Source organism: Hippocampus zosterae, chromosome 7 (genome assembly GCF_025434085.1).
Source record: "Hippocampus zosterae strain Florida chromosome 7, ASM2543408v3, whole genome shotgun sequence".
Classification (NCBI taxonomy): Eukaryota; Metazoa; Chordata; class Actinopteri; order Syngnathiformes; family Syngnathidae; genus Hippocampus; species Hippocampus zosterae.
In genome coordinates this window covers 24,234,777-24,256,365 of record NC_067457.1, presented here as the reverse complement: position 1 = coordinate 24,256,365, position 21,589 = coordinate 24,234,777, and the positions used below count along the sequence as shown (strand labels likewise).

The 21,589-nt window shown below is 48.7% G+C and overlaps 2 protein-coding genes across 9 annotated transcripts in view; both read right to left on the bottom strand.

Moving 5' to 3' along the window:
- The window catches only part of col11a2 (collagen, type XI, alpha 2), a 30,142-nt gene extending 27,997 nt beyond the window's left edge, over positions 1–2,145 (bottom strand). The window contains exons 1-3 of the mRNA XM_052069971.1: positions 2,044–2,145; positions 734–832; positions 52–123 (exon numbers count right to left, since the gene is read on the bottom strand). The gene's annotated coding sequence lies outside the window, so the exon portion shown is untranslated. The remainder of the gene's footprint in view (positions 1–51; positions 124–733; positions 833–2,043) is intronic.
- A 1,274-nt stretch (positions 2,146–3,419) lies between these two features.
- rxrba (retinoid x receptor, beta a) lies at positions 3,420–12,978 on the bottom strand. Of its 8 annotated transcripts, none has more exons than XM_052070027.1 (12): positions 12,817–12,978; positions 11,924–12,086; positions 11,174–11,406; positions 10,840–10,990; positions 10,341–10,520; positions 10,027–10,187; positions 9,818–9,947; positions 9,376–9,508; positions 8,810–8,845; positions 8,215–8,306; positions 8,039–8,144; positions 3,420–7,840 (listed from the first exon to the last, which is right to left on the bottom strand). In XM_052070027.1, exons 2-12 carry the CDS (start codon positions 11,937–11,939, stop codon positions 7,693–7,695), a joined length of 1,386 nt encoding a protein of 461 aa, XP_051925987.1. In that variant the 5' UTR covers positions 11,940–12,086; positions 12,817–12,978; the 3' UTR covers positions 3,420–7,692. The 8 variants fall into 8 exon arrangements, with proteins under 8 accessions (XP_051925987.1, XP_051925988.1, XP_051925989.1 ...); XM_052070028.1 differs by having other exon boundaries at positions 11,924–12,060; positions 12,817–12,965; XM_052070029.1 differs by lacking the exon at positions 12,817–12,978 and adding an exon at positions 12,540–12,780.
- Positions 12,979–21,589: the final 8,611 nt, after the last annotated feature.

Here is a 21,589-nt window from a genome sequence, read left to right as displayed (position 1 = left end):
AGCACATGGAGGTAAAGGGGAGGGAGCGAAGAAGGATCAAAAGCCATTTACCTGCGGACGGACGGACAGAAGCGCTGCCGACTGACCTTCTGACTGCCCACTTGACGACATCCAAGTCTGCGCCTGTAACCACAACCCAAATGTAAATGTGATGGACACCATTCATTCTCTACACCGGCGACGGGCAGCTTTAATTCGACTTTCTACCCCTCACATTGTCAAAATCAGTTTTTTTTGGGGGGGGGGGGACAATGACACAGTGTGTGCAAAGATGTTAATGGGGAGAACTTGAACTTGAACCCCCCCGCCCCAAATAAAAATGGCTGTTTCAAATGAAGACAGCTGACTTCCTGCTCGATATTGGGCATGGGCCCTTGAGACTTTTCCATGCATCTCGGTATGACGGAAGTGTTCAGCAAATTCCATGCCAATCAGGGGACCTCAAATCTACACTGAGCCGGGATGTTTTATGCTTTTTTTTAGGGAGGGCTCAGAAATAGGAGCGCCCCTGGGGAGCGTGCGGCGCCAAAACAAAGACTGGGTACGTTTGACGGACGGGAACCCTGAAAAGTGCGTCCAGCGTGCAAGCGCGGCTGACAAGAGGACTGTGCCGGCCGCGGCCTGGGCAGGGCAGGAATGCACCAGTGGAGCGGGAGGGAATGTACCACAGGGGTGTTGAGGATGGGGGTAGGGGTGCCAGCGGAGGAAATGTAACGGGGTGAAACAGAGGCACCTTTTGTGAGACAGGAAGCAGCCGGGAGCAGGGCCCTCATTTCAGCGCAGGGTAGTGAAGTCACGGGTACGAGCGACAGCAGATGAGCGAAGAAGACACCTGCAAGCATGTGGGACAGATTTGGTTCTTAATAGCACTGTGTTGGGGTTGTTTTTTCTTTTTTCTTTTTTTTTTTTTGTGGCTTCAACGTGGAAGCCCTCACAAAAATTGGACCTTCAATCATTTTTTTGCTTTAAATTCAAGGGTCAACCGTGGAGAAAACTGCTTCTGAGGATTGGAAGGTCATTTGTCACCCAACAGATCAAAGATACAGTTGGAGACAATCTAAAGATGCACGCTGCTGAAATGCATCGAAAATTATTCATCAAGGCGAAGAGCGGAAGCCAACTTGATTGCCCCAGTAGAAGAGGAAAAAAAAAATGTTGACAAAAACGATCAAGTGAAAGTGAGCCGAGCAGGAAAAGGAAAAATGAAGGGTGGCTTTGAAGAGTTCCATTAATGAGATCTTTTTTCTTTCTTGTGAACAACACTCACAATCAGAAAACCCAAACAAGACGACCCGCCCTTTCCCTCTTTGCATTTCAGGCCTGTCGCCTTCTCGGCCGGACACGCTTGCTTCCCTTTTTCATTTGTCGCGACGCGCGCGCTGTGGGGCTTTTGCCAAGTCTGCGCTCGACGTCTTCCCGAATGTCCCGCATCGCGTGACATGTGCTGATTAGCCCAACGTAAAACACAATTGAGTCTCGAAGGCGTGGGAGTTCATCAACCCGATACAGGAAGTTTACGTGGAAGAAAGTTGTTCCTGGGCAGCGTTAATGCGGGTCAGTCGTAACTGCCGACTGCTGTCGGGCTATTGAATAGACGGTCCTGAAAACACTGAACTCATTCATTCTTATCTTAAAAATGGCCTATGAAGCAAGCGCATGCGTTGCAATGAATCACTGCACTATATCGAATGTCAAATGCTGACTGATCTACAGTTTAGTCTGTCAGGGCCAGGGTCGACCATGACTTTTCTTGCTCTGATTACACTCAAATCCATTGGAACCACTCTCCATCTTGACAATGACCTAAAATATCTTGATCAGACAATGAATGAAGCATTGAATGACATTTTGAGATTATCTGGCACCGCAGTCTAAATGGTGTTCCGAGTTTCAGGTCCAAGCCTGTAATTGGGCTATTTGATGTGAAATTCTGGACTCCGGCCTGATGACAAAAGCCTCATCGGGCATACGACGTCGTCATCGTCGTTCTTCTCTGGATTAGAAAGCATCTGAAAACCAGACGCTGAACCGATATACAATTACCTCCTTTCAAGCGCGGCTCATCCCAGTTTTGCTCCGTCCGTGTGCAGCCAAGCGGAGACGCGCGTCATATCATTAGGAGTGGTGACCTGTCACTGACATAAGCTGCAAGATGTAGAAGCACAATATTGCATTTCTTGAAAACCGGTTGTATGAGCAGATATTTGGAATGGTATTTGTCCACAAGAAATTTGATTTATGTCCTGTTTATAGTTGTTTCTTTTATCCTCTATATATATATGTATACACACTACATAAAATGTGTTTTGTTAAAAAAATTGCAATAGGTTCTTGTAATTAGAAAGGAAATACTGTACATGATTTCAGGTGAATGATCATCGCTGGATGATCATTAGCCTGAAAACTGTTCGCATATCATGGAGGAGGTAGTTAAGCATGCCAAAGATTGCCAAAAGAAACAAGCAGGTTGAAAGAAAGCAAGAGTAGAGCAGGTGGAAGAAGCAGCAAGGAGGAGCATAACGATGGGGGGGTGGGGGGGGGACATGCCAGTCAAGCCACTAGAAAGCCTAACACCAGCCAAACAGCAAATGTCCTTTGAGAATGCTTTTTAAACACCCGTGCTAAACATGACAAAAATTGGACTACCACTACGTTACTGATTCTAAAGGCCCAGGGCAGATTACATTGACAGGGCAATATATGATAACTGAATTCTATTTGCCCCCACCCCAAAAAAAAATCTAACACACAGATGCTCATACTAGAATCAGTACAGCTACTATAAGTAAACGAATGAATGCAAGTTGACGGCCCAAATATTTGGGTTGCGAAGATCAGACAGTGCTTCTGATACCCGTCGAGGCCAGCGGGGAGGCTTGAGCCGTGTCCTTGCATGTGGGACGATTTGTGTTACCTGGGCTTGCTGCCACGCACTTGACTTGCGGACGTGCCACCGAGGCCCCTCAACAAGCTCGTCATTGTACAGAAGCAAAACATCTTCCTCACCATCACACTCGGCAATCCTAATGGTTCAAGATGACATTTTAGGCCAAATACATGAAAGGTTTTTTTTTTTTTGGTTCATTCTGATACTTAACCATGAGCGGATTGCATTGCATCAGTAAACTAAGGTGCGAGGACCAACAGGCACACAGATGCGAGCTGACATTCCTGCAAGTGGGGCTTCGGCGGGTGGAAGCGCTCACAGGTATGCCGCCTCCCTATTGGCTGGGAGGAGGAGACAACAAAGTGAACGCAATCCCCCAAAGTTTGCCAAGACTAAAAAAAGGTCAGTGCTCCCTCTGGAGGGTGAATGGCAGCAGCGCAGCCACACAGTGGTCAGCTGAGGCCCTGGGGGTCCTGCTGGACTGGCTGAGGTGCGGACCAGGGAGAAATAATGCAATGAGAAGCGGTTTGGGTACAGTATTAAAAGCTTTACTCGGACATGATACAACAAACAGAAACAAGAGTCAGAATTAATGACTGGGAGGAGAAGAAAAAAAAAAACACAACTGAGCAATATTTCATATTTTCTCTTCTTTTAACTCTCCAAAGCACACAACAGTCACGAGGACAGAATGGAGAACAGACGTAAAACAAGAGGGACAGGTTCCATTCAGATTGGACAATCGATGCATTTAATACTTTGTAATAAACATAAGGCTGGAAGCGCAAGAGATTGAAGATGGGAAATAACACAAAGAGTGAATTTCAATTCTTCGTTCTTTGAGCAACGAGTAAACAATTCATGAAGCATCTCGCTCTAAGGGGGAAATTAGTTTTGTTTGTTTTTTCCTGGTTCTTTCTTTAGTTGACCTTCAAAACACACGCCGACGTAGCCTTGACCTCCTAAAACAAAGCGACCCCTCCCACCAAATTGTCCACATGAGGACAAAGCGGCCTTCTGGACCCACTCTCACCCTCTCACAGGGAAGAAAGTGCTTCTGCGCCCGTGGTGTGGCGCGAGCCTGACACACAAAAAGGTGCAGTGCGGGGCGGGAGCACAAACACACTGCGGGTTAAGCACCATGGATGGACTACAAATGTCGGTCCTACAGTGGATATAAAAAGTCAACACACCCCGACTCAAATGTGAGGATGTCAAACAAACAGATGACGTGACTCAGAGGCCTTGTGCATGCCTCTACAATGGCTGGTTCACAGCCTTGACCGGGAGGCTTATTTTGAAGGTTTACCCACCGACCGGGTCACCTGTTTTTGTTTTTTGACACGTCACAAGGAAGCAGTTACAGCTTAGACGAAGGCTGAAGTGACAGCCAAAACCGTCAAGATGGTAAGAGTTCTCCAATTTAAATACCTTGGCTACACTGTCAACGCCTCCAGCCTACGAGTCAAGTGAGAGCCGGCTTCTCTGCCACCAACACAAGAGGAAAGAGTCTTCCCCCGCCACCAAAAAAAGAAAAAACATACAAGCGTGCGGATGAACTGTGTCTTTCGCACACACTTCATTGGAGGGTTCTTTCATGTAATTAAAAAGCAGCAGAGGCCAAAGGGATGAAAGCTGAGGGCCGCACTGTACCAATAAAGCCGTCAAGCTCGCCTACGTCATGCCTTCATATTCACCCAGAGATGAACTCGCTCTGCCTCGTATCACAGTCGGGACACTGCATTAAACTTCGACGCAATCTGGAAGAACGGAAACGCACCTCAACGCAGTGGGAGAAGCTTCAGTAAGCGCGGGGGACTCGGGGATGAGACGCACTTATGTAACAGAGCACAATTGAGCCACTGAGAACCAGAGCGGGCTAGCGAGCTGCTTTTTGGTCATTTTTAAGTGCAGAAATGGCTGCTGGTTTGAATCAAGGTTCTAATTTTTGCATATGAGGGTTAACCTTATTTTGTCTTTTTTTTTCATGAAATATTGAAAGATGTTTGGAATTCAAACACTATTGCACAACCCCCTCCTCCTTCTTTCAGGCAACTTAAGACGACACTGAGCAGGTCCGACATATAAAACTGTAGAGGACAAAATCTGAGGAAAGACACAATTTTTGGACAAGCTAATCACTGAATTGTCAAATCAGCTACAAAACTTCTGCAAACCAACATAAATTGAGTTCCCACATTATTTCTCAGTGGCTCAATTAATCTTTTGATAAAAGTCCAGGTTGCATTTATTTGGTCGAGTCCTAATTATCATGGAGGCTCAGCAGTTAAGGCCAACAAACGGCCTGTACAAAAGAGCGTCCGTCTTGCCGCGTTAAAAATCAAATTTTTGGGGTCTGCCTCCAAGAAGAGCATTTTTTTAAACATATATAAATTAATAACCCTCTAAAGCAGGGGTGGGTAACCTTCTGTGCTCAAGGGCCACATTTATTTTTGAAATTGAAGAGAAGGGCAAGGAGGTTTAAAAAAAAAAGGATATAAAATAGTATTTTAATAACTAAACCTGTTTTTCCATGACTATTTACAATAAATCAAACTAATGATTTAGTCAGATAAAATATTATTGGACAAAAATGAATTTATGAATGGATTTTACCTAAGAGGGCGTCTAAATTAACAACAAATAAAAGTGTTCATTTCAATAAAATAATTCAAGCTCGTTTTATTGTATTTGTCATTAATGGAAATGATAATGTATGAAGAGATACATTCATAATCAGACTTAAAAAACTGGCAAAATGGTTCAAAATCCATTTTTAAAAAAACTTCAATGAGATCGACTAAAAAAACACATTTATTAAGACGTTTCAATATATTTTTTTTTAATTCAAATGCACCGAAAGAACAAAGCGGGCCACATGTAGTTTGCCCACCCCTGCACCCTGCGCATGCCAGAAGAGAAAAGCCAAACACTGAAAAAATTCAGTCACCTGTCTCACAGGTCACCTCACGGGAGGGGGGAGGGGGCGGGGGGCCTGGCCTCCAAGTCACAAAAGCACACAAGTCCTCTTTAAGAGGATGCATTTGAAGTCTCTAATAGGCCACATTATCCGCTTTCAGCGCCCGTCTCACTGCCTGACCTGACTGCATGCTTGCATACTGTGCAGTGATTACATTGGTATGAATGTGCAAGACCTTGTTAGACATTGAGCCACTGCTTAAGGAGAAAGGAAAAAAACAACAACAACACTTCAAAAAATTTCTGACTGGTGAAAGGCTCACAATCATCAATCCAGAGCAGTCCTGTTCAAACACTACTGGTCAAGTTTGGAGCTGCGCTTGGTTGCGAATCACAGTAAAAGTCAAGTGCCAATCAAGGTCGCGGGTGCAAAGGTTGCAGTTTGGGCACGGTCGTTGATTTGACTGGGGCAAAAAAAGCAAAACAAAAGCAACTGTTTTAGATGTTAGGTGGGAAAAACCCAATGAGCAGGATGCTTGTGAGTTTCAAGTCCTAATATTTACACATCTCATGTGGAAAAGTGTCAGGTAGTCAGTCACACAGAAGTCATTCGCATCCTAAATTCGAGGCAACGCCGGTCCCTCACTGCCTTTGTCTAATGCCGACCAGTGATGTCATCAATCGGAGGAGGGCGGGAGTGGCATAAAAGATTGCAATATTACATCGTCCAATCATCTATACTTTTTTCACTCTATGGCCACTATTATGCGTACCAAGCTCATTTCACAGGCCCCCGCCCCCCCCAAAAAATATTATCGTCCTTGCTCAGCATCACATCGCGCTCGGCCCGCCCACTCAACAGGAACAGGTTTACATTTTCCTGACCGAACCCGAATGATCGGACCCAACACGGCAGCGAGGAAGGAGGAGAAAGCCACCACCAAGTACCTTGTCTTAGAGAACAGCGGCCCTTCGGAGGAAACGTTCGCACAGGTACGACTCACAAAAGTGCATTAAGGACGACGTCGTGGCGGTAAAACGAGAAAGTGAGCCCGCCCGGCGTGAAGCACTCGACTCCCCCAAGCTCGCCAAACTGCCAAGCGACTGCCAGGACAGACAAGAAAACAGGGTCAACGCACAAAGAAACAAAGCCACGAGAAATTCAAGTCATTCTTTTTGTCTTACAAAGCCCACTGTACGCACATCAAGGATGGGAGGACAACGTTAAGAATCATTCAAAGTGCTCCCAGACCCTTCCGGGATTTCAATGCCTTGGGGGAGGGGAAAAAAAGCTCTCATTTCATGAGTACAGTACTTCAAAGATAGAAACCCCAAACTCGTTCCGGCATGATCGTGGAAATACAAAGCATGTGTATCATACATTTTAGGATGACGTCAATAAGGAGACACGCTGGTGTGATGGCGACCAGCTGATTGGAACGCGAGGCGCCTGATTGGAAGCCAGAAACCATCCGTGAACTCCGCGGATCCACGATACACAGGCGCTCTGAGATGATTAAGACATTTACCACTCATACCTGTGCATAGACACACACTTTTTATATATATATAGGTTTCTGTGTGTGTGTACATCTTTTTTTTTTTTTATGCATGTGCATAGTCGGCTGCGTATGTGGTTGAGAAGAGGCGGTACAAGAAAGACGCTGGCACGAGTGTATTTTTCAAACCACGCCGCCGCTCTAAATTCAATCTGTCCGTAATGCAGAGGGGGTAAACCGCAGATGTGTGTGCGTGTGCACGAGTGCGAGGGCCGACTCGAAGCCCTGCTGGGTGCTGCCATTGAGCAGAGTGAAGCCCGACGAGCCGGACTGCGGGCGGCAGTTCCCGGGCGTGCGAGGCGGCCTCCGCAGCGGCGGCCGGCTGGACTAGGTGAGCTGGTGAGGCGCCTCCAGCATCTCCATGAGAAAAGTGTCGATGGGCGTGTCGCCGATCAGCTTGAAGAAGAACAGGTGCTCCAGGCACTTGAGGCCGATGGAGCGCAGCGCCGGCAGCCTCAGGAGGAGCTTGGCAAACCTGAGGGAGGACGCGTTGCGCCGCGGACCAATCAAAGCAGAGGTTGGGACTACGGCTCAAGTCTTCACTGGACACGTTACTGTGAAAACTAACCGATAAGAAAATTTTGGCCCAAACTTCTCATGACCGTGGAAAGTTTGTTTTTTTTAAAATCTTTGTCGCTTTATATCCCCCAGCTTTTCTTTCAGTGGTACATACCTGCCCTGCTGCTCGGGGTACTTCTGCTTGCAGTAAGTCTCCAGAGACGCGTACACCCTTTCTCTCAGCACCTCCACCTCGTTGGGGTTGGACAGGCCCTTGGCATCTTTAGGCAAGAGAGAGAGAATGACGCTTCAGAGGAACCCGCCCGAGCGGTGACTTTTGCTTCTGCGTACCTGGATTGAAGAGGATGATGGCGCGCAGACAGCCCAGCTCAGTCTTGTCCATCTGCATGTCTCTCATCTTGCTCACCAGCTCCGTCAAAACCCTGCCGAGGGAAAAGCGGGAGAGTGGCGGACGACGGTCAGAAGAGCGGACTTTCTCGGCGCCTTCCATCAAAGCCATTCCTCACAAAGCGTTTGGATGGCGCCTAGAAGACGGGATGCTTCTGGAGAAACATCACCGATGCGTGATGAAAAGCGCACTGCGTGACAACAGGCTTGCGTTTGATTGGTTCGGAAACTAATTGGTCGTGCGTAGAAGAAGAGACAATTAGAACGTGGGTGGTTTTTTATTTTTATTTTTTTTTGGCGCTGCCTTGAACGTGTTACACTTTTCATACCCACTTTGTGTTCAGAAATCCCTCTCAGTGTCTTTTAGCGGTGTTTACTTTGGTCACCCAAAATTTTAAAAGGCGATGACAAGAGCTTTTAGCACACAAAACAAAGCACAGCACACATATTGTGATCTGTCTTAGAGCGCGTGAATTTTTTTCAATGAGGACTGCGGAGGAGGGGTTCAAGCAAGGTGTTTGTGTCGTGGCGTAATTACCTGTCAAATATGGCCCCAACCTCAGCATTGTGCGCCCTGCGTATGCAATCACAATGTGTTATTACAGTGTTATTACACAGTGTCATCGCTAATACACTTGTAAGTTATTTCGGGGGCTTTTAGTAGGGTGAGTCGAAGACATGTTTGGAAAAGTTAAGTGGATAAACCATGCACATTTGATTTTCGTGGCTTTTGCCCTAGACCAGAGCTTCTCAAACTGGGCTCCATGGACACCAGGAGGTGGACGAGCCGTAGCTTCGGTGGCATCCACAAAAAAATGTATAAAATTAAAAAAAGGACTGTGTAATTAACAGAGAAGCCACACATTGTGATTGAACAGGCAAATCTGATCTGCACAGTGTATTTTCAGTTGTTTAGGAGGGAGGCCAGCCTTGATGGTACTGTATTATTATATTGATGGTACAAAACCACCAATAAGTGAGTTTTCAGTGAAAGGCTGAGGAGAGATTCCAATGAGGAACTGAGAACGGGCGCAGGGTTCGCGGTACTTCTCAAGCTTTGTCACCTAATCACGTGCGCGAGTTGGCAGAAAGGTGAACGGCTACCTGTCAAAGATGGCCCCGACACCGGCGCTGTGAGCACTGTTCCGGTGCACGTGGAGGCCGGTGGCCAGTAAGATTCCATCCTTCACCGAGATGGAGCGGTGGGAGAAGGAGGCGATCAGTAGCTCATTCCAACCTGCAGACAGGCATGTTTTACGGTGGATATTAGTGTTTGTTTAGGATCCAGAAGATGAGGACTTTTTGCTGGATTTGATTGTGAGGATTGATCCAAAAATAGCCTGAGTAACATTGTTAAATACTTCCATCGGGTACAACCCAACTCCGTTTTGCTGCCGCTGCCTTTTTCAAAGCATACGTTTGACCATGCTTGCGTCCAATAATACAATGCACCTTGTGTCTGTGTTCATTACAGAAATCGCACCCATTATATGCCGCTACACCTCTTAATACGGTCGGTATCTCTTCCAACGGTGATGAAACCCACCTGCGCGTAGCAAGATAACCTGATCGTCGAGGGCCAGCTCCGAGAAATGGGGGATCCTCTTGGCCCACTCCACCAAGGTGAAGAGCTGCTTGTCCGCTGCCTGGCAAATGTTGGTGACGGGGTCGTTGGGCTGAGGAGGAGCGGGAAGGAACATCTGATGATGCCACAGGTGAGGATTAACAGAGCATCCCTTCGCCCGGTCAACTCACAGAGCTTCCTCCCGAGCTTCCGTCGGCATGAAGCTCCGTCTTCTGTTCCACGGCCATCTCTGCCTCCAAAATCTTCTCCACTGGCATGTCCTCGTTGACCACGCTGGTGGACTCCACCTCGCCCTCGCGTTCCTTGTTCCTCTGGCGCTCTTCTTGAACAGCTGAGGAACAGGAGAACAAACAACAGGATGAGCCACTGGGAATAAATCAAATCATTTTTTTCTATTTTTCAAATTCCTTCAGCCCCTCTCTCTAAATAGCGCCATCATTGCTACTTTGGTTCTTGCGGCTATTGTGTTTGTAGCCCTGCTTACCTTCTCTCTTCATGCCCATGGCCAGGCACTTCTGGTAGCGGCAATATTGGCAGCGGTTCCTCTGCCTCTTGTCCACCATGCAGTCCTTGTTGTCCCGACAGGTGTAGGTCAGGTCTTTGCGCACCGTCCGCTTGAAGAAGCCTTTGCAGCCCTCGCAGCTGTACACGCCATAGTGCTTTCCTGGTACGAGAACCAAACCAAATGTTCGCCAGTGGAGGAAACCATTTTTTTCTTGTAAAAAAGTAGCCTTATTCATCGCAGTGCTATGAAGAGAAATGTTACTTGTTAATTTGCATCTTTGCACAGTTAGAAGCACTCTCCAGTATATAAAAACTTTTTTTTGTAGCAAATGTTATTTTTAGTATGTGGCGCCAGCCATCATCGGGATAACTTTAAACGTTTTTATTGGTTATTTCTCTCTATTGTGCTAATGTCACATCTTGTTCTGGATCTACATGGTATATATGATGCAAGGAGAACAGAGATGAGGAGTAGTCACCAGAGGATCGGTCACCACAGATGGAACAAAGACGTTTCTGCGAAAGCATTGGGCCCGGGCTGTGCGCCGACAGCTTCAGGCCTATCGGAGGTTTGACATCATCTGAGCTGCTCACCGTGTGAAGTCCAGACATGGAAACTGTGGAGTTGATCTGAATGAAGGACAGCAGAAGATGACTGCAAAAACTGTTCTCCAAAATACAAGGGGGCGGGGGGGCGAATTTCTTGAAATGAGTAAACACAGCTAGCTTCAAAAACACAGAGTGAAGTCTCAAAATGATACTTCATTTGGAATTTTATATCCCAATTAGCGCAGGGTGGCGACAGGACCTTACTTGCGGACTACTAATGGGACCGTAGCCGACCGACGGTGTCCCTGGCAGGCAGGGGGAGCCCAGCGAGGAGCTGATAACCGAAAAAGGGGAACCGATGCTACTGATGGGGCTGTTGACGCCGGTGCTGGAGTTGGGAGGCAAGGAGGTCATCGAGGCCGCCGCCGGTACTACAGGAGGCGAGCGCTGGCCTGACGGAGGGGACGACACTGACGAACTGTCCGGACTCCGTGAATCTGGCGAGAAGCATTTCAGTCATGTAAATTAGTATTTTTTTTAATGACAAACAAGGTGTTTTTGTTTTTTGTATGTATGCCAGCAATGCATCTTGGCAGGCCAAACAATTAGATGCTCTTCCACTGGGTGGCAGTAGGTAACGCGAATTTAGTACACAAGCTCCCTAGAGATCTGATTTTAAAAAGATTTTTTAAAAAGAATAAAACTATTCTAAGATTTTGTGTTTTCATCTGAAACCCACCCCACTCACAACCACTACGAATCAGACTGACGATGTTAAAAGATTGCAATGATATGCTAAGATGTTAACCGGCATCGACATCACTACCTTCAATACAGACATTATTACCAAAAAAATGTGGTTGGTTCACACGCTCGTTTGACAGGCCTTTGGTGCATCCAGAACAAACATACTTGGCACTTGAATTATAAAGAAATAAATAAACGAAATACGATTCCGTTTCTCCACCGGGTGCGTGGTACTTGGGCTGTGGCTGCCAGTGCCTTGGTCCTCACCTCGACTGTCTCCCATGATGCTGCTGTCTGCGGCGTGGGGGGGTACCCGGGAGTCACTGGCGGCCGCACACCGTCGAGCCTGCGCGTCGTCAGCCCGACGTCAAACTCGAGACCGCGGACTGCGGCCCGGGCCGGAGCTGTTTTAGGGAAACCAAAAACGGCTCTGAAATGCCAACACATGCAAAAAGGAGGATACATTAGGTGCCGAATGGGAAGCTACAATCTACGAAAATGTACACGTAAAACAGCAAATCTACGAAAATGTACACGTAAAACAGCAACGAGCGTCTTTCGAACGCCCCTATGTAGTTGGCGTTCATATCAGAGACACTCGATTGTCTGTATTTCCTGAATTTGTTGCTCTATCAAATTTAATTTGCCAAAACAGCGAGTTCTCCGGGAGACGTCAACTTGTCTTGAGCAGAGAACCAAAAACACGTTAAAACCACATTGATTATACATGATACTCATTTAGGCGACCCGCTAGGGTTTGTACGGTTTCTTTGGTCTGCTATAAATAATAAACAAACAACAACTAAAACATTTAGTTCCAGTGTTTAGCTGAAGGTAGCCACCACATAGCTTCACCGTTAGCTCACACTCGGAACCCCTTTACCTTCAAACGCGACAAACCTTTTCTTGCGTCATTGGCCAGAAAACACGAACAACGTGCGCGCGGTGGTGTTTATCGTCATAATTCCCCCCAAAATGCGCATTTAGCTTACAAAGTTGTCAGAGCAAGGGAGACGCTAACCCATGCTATCTGGGTTAGTTAGCTGCTAACGTGTTAGCGACTTAACTAAGAAGCTAACGCGAAAGCTAAAGTGTTTGCGTCGCAAACATTCGGGAGGTGAATGTCGCAAATTGGGCAAAAACGGATGCGAATTACTGACGTTTAGCGGCGCGGCTTCCTCCCATGAATCGATGTTACCGACTAGGCCCCGAGTGTCTGTCTGCCATCCCACCCCTTTCACCCCCCACTCGACACCTCTAGAGCGGCGCGCACACTTTGGCCCGCAGACAACCCACCCTAACCGCGCCAGGATGAAAACATGGCGCCTCAACTGCACTGCAGGCCGCAGCTGAGGGGCGACCTTAAAGCACCTGTACAGTATCTCACATTATGTTTTCCACTGGAATAAATGGAAATGCCATTATTCAGTCTCTAAGCCTGAGCAACCGAGACTGTTGACTTAAGAAAAAGAGACAGGGGGCCCAAGTCTACAGGATGGGATGTACAAGGGCCACTGGGACCAAACAGTATCACGACTGTCTTCTTTTCATTGAAATTCAAGAAATTCTGTGCCATCCAGGTTTTGATTTCCTCCAAGCAGGATAAAAGTGGCCTTCATGAGAAAGCATCTTCTGGAGAAATTGAACATATAACTGTTAAATACACGTGTATTTCAATAATTGGCCTTAACCCAAAAAGTGTGCCTCACATGTGAGTCAATTCCCTCATAATTTGTTATTTTCGCAGATGTTGATCTCAGGACTTAATTCATTGAAGGTTTAACGTTTCCATGTCAATATTTTAGTTCCCCAGCGACAAAAAACCTTCGCCCGTGGATTTTTGTCTTGGACAGTATAACTGATATATTTTCTAAACCTTCACCGGAGATGAACCTATCAAATACACTTTTGTAGTTTTCATCCCAAATGATGAATCCAGCCAATCCGAGATTAAAATCTGACCTTTGGGCTGACATTGATTGTTGCGCTGTAAACCTGTGGAGGTTTCAGAACTCTTATGAACAGGACACACAAATTATGTTAAATGTCAACATCGAATGAGATCCAATTAAAAGTCATGAGTCAGAACCTATGAAAAACGTCATCGTAAAGTTGGTTTTATTGCTAATATGAATGCGAAACATGACAATGAAAGAAAAACACATTTCGTCCAGAGCAGCCCGCTTTTATTCACTCAAAACATCATCATTTCGGTGAGTCCACCAGAAAAACAAGAAGCAAGCAATTTCGTCAGACAAACGAATGGACGGACAGATGGATAGATAGATAGATAGATAGAAGATAGAAATCTTTGAGTTAAACTTTTAAGAACTCAGTTCATTAAAAGTTCTTCTCAAATTGAACCTTCTGTTGCAAAAACGCAAACACATATCAAAATGTTTGACTATCTGAAGATTGTGCTAAGAGAAATGGTTTTGGGTTGGGGTTTTTTTTTTTTGCCGCCCTGGAGATCCAGAATGTGACCTGGAGTGTGTATGCATGTTTGTGTGTGAGCGAGTACGTGAGTGTGAGTGCTGCGGGAGGGATTAGCTGCAGTGTGTGTCCACTAGTGATTAGCTTGGTCAGTGGGCCTGTTGTGCATTCACTCCAGCCATTAGCATATTAATGCTTTCTTGCTCTTGATCCCCCCCACCCCACCCCTCCGACCCCTTAGCCCCCTTCCCCAACCCCCACCACAGCACCCTCTTTGCCCCGCTCTTTCTCTATCTATCCATATTTGCCACACTGACTTGTCGCTTCCTGCAGCTCCCGTCTTGAAATCTCACCCAAACCCGACGGAGCGTATTTGATGGCGCTCATTTTCCCTCTGGAACTTTCCCCTCCTCTTCCGCGACCTTTTCATCCTGTCAGGAAAACACACACAGAGGCAAAATTATCGAATTTCGAGCACAGGGGGGGGGGGGGGGGGGGGGTCGAACCCAACGACAACACTTCCGGTGCCGACTGAGCACATCCCGGTCCGTGATGGGAGCAAAGTGGATACATTCGTCTCCTCCGTGGACGGCACCTCATCCACAGATCGAACCTTCCTGACTTTGGAATAACTCGCCCAAGGGGATACGACATGTAAAATCAATGACATCACTGAAATGGCATCCGAGAACTCACTTTTACAGTCCCACTTTTGGGACCGCGTCAGCAGTGCTGGTCTCAGTCCACATTGTTGGGTTCTCGTACTGTCTTGTATTTTTTTTTTGTTCTATGAATGCTTCCACCTTCTGCCAAAGTGCTTGGTCAACACATTTTGAAAGGTCCTCGATACAAATCAATGCAAAAGTTCAACGTGGATTTTAATACTGGCTCCGAGTCGACATCCGCCCTTCTTTGGAGACCAGGTCCAGTTGTATTTCCTGCTCATCCCTCGTCGACAGGGAGAGGTCAGGGGCGTGATGTCCATCCACAACTCCTGGTTTCAACAAGGCAGACGCAAGAATTGCGTTTGGACAATCAGCACCGGACCCCCCCGTCCTTCATTCACGGCTGGTGGTCGCCAGGGCTCGTCCTGAATCGTCCCTTCCGTCCCTTTGATGACGACCTTTGGCCTATCGGCCGCAGGTCAGCGCAGGCGGCTGGATATGAAGGCAGAAGATTGAGAGGGGGGTGCGGGGGGGCGGGGGGGGGAGCAGCGGGAGAAGGTGAGAAGAAAAGACAGAAAGCAAGAACCCCAACTCACTCTCTGTGTGGGTGACACCATGATGAAGAGAGGGGTCACCAACCAGGCCGGGGGGGGGGGGGGGGGGGCGTGTCGGGCCGCCCGCGTGAGCTGTTGCAAAAGACCGAGTGCACGTCAAAAGAAGACAAAAGCCTGCCATGATAACTCAGCACATCGAGATGAGCCCGTCAGCGGCAGTGCAAGTGAAGCCGGTGTGGGGCAGGTGAAGTTGGGAGAAATGTGGAGAGGCGGGGGCCTCAAAATGTAAAAAAAAAAAAAAAGGGTAAGTTCTGCCGACCCCTGATCCGATGGGCTCACATTTTCTCTTTCTCTGCTCGGCAGCGTGAGAACTTTTCTCCATTCGCTTTCCCCCCCCAGCGCCGCGGTCTTTGGCGGTGAGGCCGGGGGCCTATTCATGGGAGCCCCCATGTGCCGTGCCCACCATTGAGCTGCAGAGCAGCATGGCCACAAAGGATGCCAGAGCCCTCCGCCAGCCCTCCCAAAAGCTCACTGAGACGCCTGCGATTTCTCATAGCCATTTGCCCCCCAATTCCAAATTGCTAGCGTGACCAAGCGTGGAACAGGCCAACCCAGGATGCAAACTTTGCCATCAAGTTTGCTGACACAGAAGGCCCGAAGGCCTGAGCTCATCTGCCGCGTCCTCTCCAGAGGCCAAACCTCAAATCCGCCCCCCCGCACCCCATCACACGTGGAAATCATCCGCACTAAAAGCTCAGCCAGGTGAAACGCGGGACGAGAAATTACCTGCAAAAGCGTGTGTCGAGGCGGCGCTCCCCCTTTTGGTGTCTTTGCCCTCTTGGGAGACGCTCTCGTCTCTTCATCGCTGGGCCGCTCAGTCCTCTTCCGAGGCCGACCACGCCGGTCTCTCGCTCCTCCGTCTTTCACCCTCAACGCCTCTCCCACCTCTGGTCCCACGTCCTTCTTCCTCTCCTTCTTCAACCCTCTCTGTCCGGACCCCCGCTCCCCCCCCCCACCTGCCCTCGCCCACCCCCCCACCTCTGCCTTTACAATTTGGTGGCCCTTCTCCCGGTTTTCCCCGCCCTTCCCAGCTCTCTTTCTCACTCTCCCTTTCAGTCCTCGGCCGTCTCTGCCTCGCTCGCTCGCTCCCTCTCCTCATTTCATGCGGTGCTGGGGTTACCTAAGAGACTGGGCCTCAATGGAGAAAATCTCCTTTGGCACAATGAAGTGGGTGAGAGGCAGAGAGGAGGGGGCGGCGAGGAGGCGTTGGGGTTCGGGGTGGAGGAGGTGGTGTCGGGAAAGTAGTGGGATGCAGATGCATGCGGAGATGGAGGATGTGAAATGCACAAATGTGATGAAATGGTTTTGCCCCATGGCGGCCGAGGACCTCTCTCCTCAAATCTATTGCCCCACCCCCCAGCCCACCTGCTCCTCACCCAGCTCACTTGCGAGTTAACCGGAGGTTACAGAAACGCAGAAGAGTATAAGTGCTAGCGGAGGATGCGAAGCTCACTCCGCTGGAACCTTCAACCGGGCGCTTGTCGCTGGACTTGCGGCCCCCCTTTTGCCAAAAATGAATCTTCCTCTTTAACCTGTCCTCCTCCCATGGCTCGTTTGGAGGTTTCGCATTTTATGACGGCCTACCTTATGAAGCTCCTGGGCTGCGCGCTATTCAGTTTGTTGTTTGTCTCTGAGTTTGCAAACAGACCCCCCCCCCCCCTCCACCCACCTCCCCTCCACCGTCACCCCATTGCTCCTCTCTGTGGCTTTACAACCACCCGCCTCCACCAAAAACCAACCTCCCTCACCCAGGCCCCGCCTTCCTCTCATCGGAGGATGTGAGAAAACAATGGGGAGAACAGCAGCACGGAGATATCATGAACGGCACACGCACGGAGTTAGCGCGCTCCTACGCGACGGAGCGCGCGTGGGCCGTGTGAAATGGGATCCGAACACGCTTACTGACTGAGGTGGTGAAAAGTCAACACACCCCAGTTCAACCATAGGGTTTTTGTCGCCAAAGAAAGATCAATAATTTCATAACCTTCCGAGCCGCTCGATCCTCACTAGGGTCGCGGGGGGTGCTGGAGCCTATCCCAGCTGTCTTCGGGCAGTAGGCGGGGGACACCCTGAATCGGTTGCCAGCCAATCGCAGGGCACACAGAAACGAACAACCATTCGCACTCACACTCACACCTAGGGACAATTTAGAGTGTTTAATCAGCCTGCCACACATGTTTTTGGAATGTGGGAGGAAACCGGAGCACCCGGAGAAAACCCACGCAGGCCCGGGGAGAACATGCAAACTCCACACAGGGAGGCCGGAGCTGGAATCGAACCCGGTACCTCTGCACTGTGAAGACGACGTGCTAACCACTGGACTACCGGGCCTGCCTAATTTCATAACCTGGAGAACTAAATTGATTTTTAAAAAATGTTTTGGTTTTTTTTTTAGATTAGAAGTAAAAATAAATACCTGCGACAAGCTGGTTGCACATGTGCGGGCACCTTCTTAGAACTCGGATGTGGCAGGTGAAATCAGAACTAAATTTCATGTGGGGAAATGTGTTGTGGTTCGATGAAGACAAGACTTGATGCGTACGCGTATGTAATCATGCGTAAAATATCAGATTTCGGGCATGCGGATTAATGGCATCGATTTGTGAAAAAATATTAGGTGGAGCCTCTGGCTTTTCTGCCCGACAGCGACGATATGTGCCAGTCATATCGAGTGGAAAAAAAAATACTTGAATTATGGATTTGATTATACAAATAATGACTTGAGTTGGCTTGCTTGAAATTTAGCAAGGGACTCCTTGATTGATTTATTTTTTTTGCCACAGTGATTTCGTCTCACCTCAGGTGTGCTGAGGCGCCAAGATCTCGGCCCTAATGGCTTCATCAGGCCCGGGTACGCGGGCCCCCGCTGACCTGAGGCGATAAGGGGTGTCTGAATGTGGCACGGGGAGGTGGCGTGCGTCTAGAAGTATGCGCACATGTGTGTGTGCGGAGGATGTGAGATATTGAGTGGGGGGGGGGGGGTTTGGGGGGGGGGCGCTTAGGGCAAATTGTCCACGGTGCTTCCCCCCCCCTCCTATCTCCAGTAGGCTCTGAATGAAGTTATTTCCAGGCCTCTGTCCATCTGTTACCGTGGCAGCAGCAGTGAGCAAGGTGTTGCCATGGCGCAGTGGACACAAAAAGGCGTGGCGTGGGAACGAGTCCAGGGGTCAGGAGTAAGGGTCAGCGGGTCTAGGGTCACAGGCAGCTGGACAGCACACAAGAGGAGGCCGGGGTGAGAAAAGGAGGGAAGAGAGGGTTACCGCCCCCCCCCGCCCCCCACCTCCACGCTAGCCTTTCTTCTTTCAGACGTCTGAGGAGTGGACACCGCTGGACGCTAACATTGAACTGATAAAGCGAGGTGGTGGCGGGGGAGGGCGGGCGGTGCGTGTACAGGGCGAAGGGGCCCAAAAAAACGGAGCTTTGCAAGGCTTCCCTGTTTTAGCCGATGGTCGCATTTGCCAGCCAATTGACGGTTCTCAATGCCCTGCATGCACGCCACCGTTTGGGTGGACGGCGGAGGCCGAAGGGTCATTGTGCCCGTGTGGCCCCTTCCTGCACTTTGGCCGCATAAGTGATAACCAAAGAAGACAAGAAAGGCGGCTTCATTCCACTCGTTTTGAGCTGCAACAATACGCCAGTGCCACCGACACTTCGTCCATTGACAAGTAACACGTATGCTGGGAAAAATCCGCAGCGCACTTGTCACAAGCTGCCAATTCCAATGATTGATCATTTCTATCAATCCCTCCCAGGCTTTCCGTTTTCAAATGATCACACCAGCCCACCACTGGATGAATCCGACGGAATAATTGAAATGTCCGCCTGCTCCCGTGGCCAAGCCAAACAGACAGGAAAGATGGTTGAGGCACACGGGCGGATAAGGTTATGACGACCTGGATCGCAAACGCAATGACACAGGGGCGCGCGCGCGCACACACACACACACAGGAAGGCGCATAGCCGCATACAATGCAAAAAACACACCCAGGGCCCCTTTTTGGACTTTAATAGCTGTTTGCCGAGATGAAGCGAGCTCGGCGTCCCTGCTCGTCGGAGGCCGCGGTAATAGGATTAGGAGCGGGCCAAGTCCAATGCTCCGTTTGACACCTTTTGTCCGCCCGCCCCGAGACGCAGATCACAGCCATGGCGAGCGGGACAAAAGCCTTTGAAGCAATTTGTGTTGTCGCTACAAATGCGTCCCGATGGGAGAACGGCGAGCCGCAGGTTCCACGGCACATCAAATTAACGCCGATTGTTGATGACTCAATCCGCATTGGGAGGGGCGGGGGGGGGGCAAGAAATGACGTCGTCTCACATTCAGGAGCTCAATGAGATGGTTAACGATCGATTCATTTTTGAGAAACTCCTTGTTACTATTTCTAAAATAAAGAATAAGATAAGATATCCTTTATTCGAATGACCCACAAAGGTCCAATTGCAGTTTCAGTTCTTGTTCCAGGAGGCCATAGCCATTAATCCAGTCGAGCACCCCCGAAAGGTTTATTCCAAAAAAGGCAAAAACAACCCCCCCCCCCACAAAAAGAAGCACTTTGGTATGATAAAAATAGGATAAAAAATAGCACATTGGAAAGCCAAAGCAAGTCGCAAAGAGACCCGTGAGAAACAAAAGACCCAACACTGATCACAATGGGGAAAACGTCAACAGCGATGATCCAACCATGACTGACACATTTCTTGTTCTCTTGCTTCATTTGAGCTCGTCTTACTCCCGGCGTGCGCACCTTGGCCACCGAGGACAATATAATCCACGTAATGACACGGCAAGAAGAGTTACACAACTCAGTGACCCAATTAGCTGCGGTGAGAGGAGTCTTTTTTTTTGCAGAGGATAAAGAATATATGCATGTGAGTATTGCCACGTTGTCTTTTGACATATCGTCAGCTCATAGCGTCATTGAGGTTGCGGGTTCGAATGTGGGCTAAGCGGGTGCGTTCCGTTGCTCACTGCGCGTGTGTCATCTGTGTGTGACTTTGAACCTCGCCGACTTTTGGCAGGAAGCGTAGCCGCTCATAAAACTCTTTTTGGTGGTTGTCTCAGTGTGCACTGAGGCTGGGGAGAGCACAGAGAATCTCTGTGTGGACTCCAATCGTGCGACGGGACGCGAGGACGCCGCCGAGAATGTTAATGGTCTCGCTCAAACCCAACCGCCACCTGTTGCGTCAAAGTATCATCGCGGTCGAGTGGGGGGGAATTCAAAGTATGGCCGACGGTCGGCACACTTGTGCGACCACCATTTTGGAATGGTTCTCTTTCGACTTCCCCTGTTGAAAATAGATTTATTTTGTCAGTATTTTCAGTTGTACAGGTTATGGGTCACACTCAAGGTAGGAAAACTTTTGAGATGATTTTTTTTTTTTTTTAAGGACCACAAAAGATGACATTTGAATAGGGGTGTGTCGACTTTTTATATCCACTTTATTATGTGGATGTAACGCAAAGAAAATGAACTAAATCATTTGGATTTTTTTTCCTAATGCAACATTCTAATTTCTTGAGATGAAAAAAAAAATCAGTTTTCATTAACTATGAAAAAATGTGGTAAATCGTTTCACTTCCTCATGTTCAATCTCTATCATAAAAAGAATATCAGGCTGATTAATCGATACATACGATTTTTTTTTAAAAGCAGGGAAGTTGTCTGTGGTGTGAATATGCGCCGACGGTGATGCAGAAAGCCCCCCCCCCGTTTACCTTGAACTCCACTCATCCCGTCTCTGGGGCGGGGTCAGGTATTATCGCCGGGGGCGAGAGAGGGCAGGGGGGGGTAACCCGCCCCCCCCCCCCCCCCGGGGTCGTGGGCCACTGCCCTCGCGGGGGCCTGTAGAATGGGGGGGCGCAGCGAGGTATTGGCAGATTTTTGTGGGGTGCAGATGCTGGATATGCAGATGTCTAATCGAATTGTGCGGTCATGAATTGGTTGCCCCTCTGATTTGCATGAGGACAATCCCCGCCGGCGGTTTGGGGGTCAGCGCGGACCCCCGGACCAAATGAGCAGCCGGCTGCAGACGCCCCTCCAGGACGTGTGAACTTGAAGTAGACTTTCCTCAGCGACAAAGATTATTGATTGAGAGCAATGTCTGTGAGTCGGTCTGGGAGCGCGTCTGACATCTGTCCTTCCCGGGAAGATGTTTCCCAAAGGGGCAAAAAAACATTTGAGGTCAGGACAACCGGATAACAAAAAGCTGAGACCGTTTTTAAA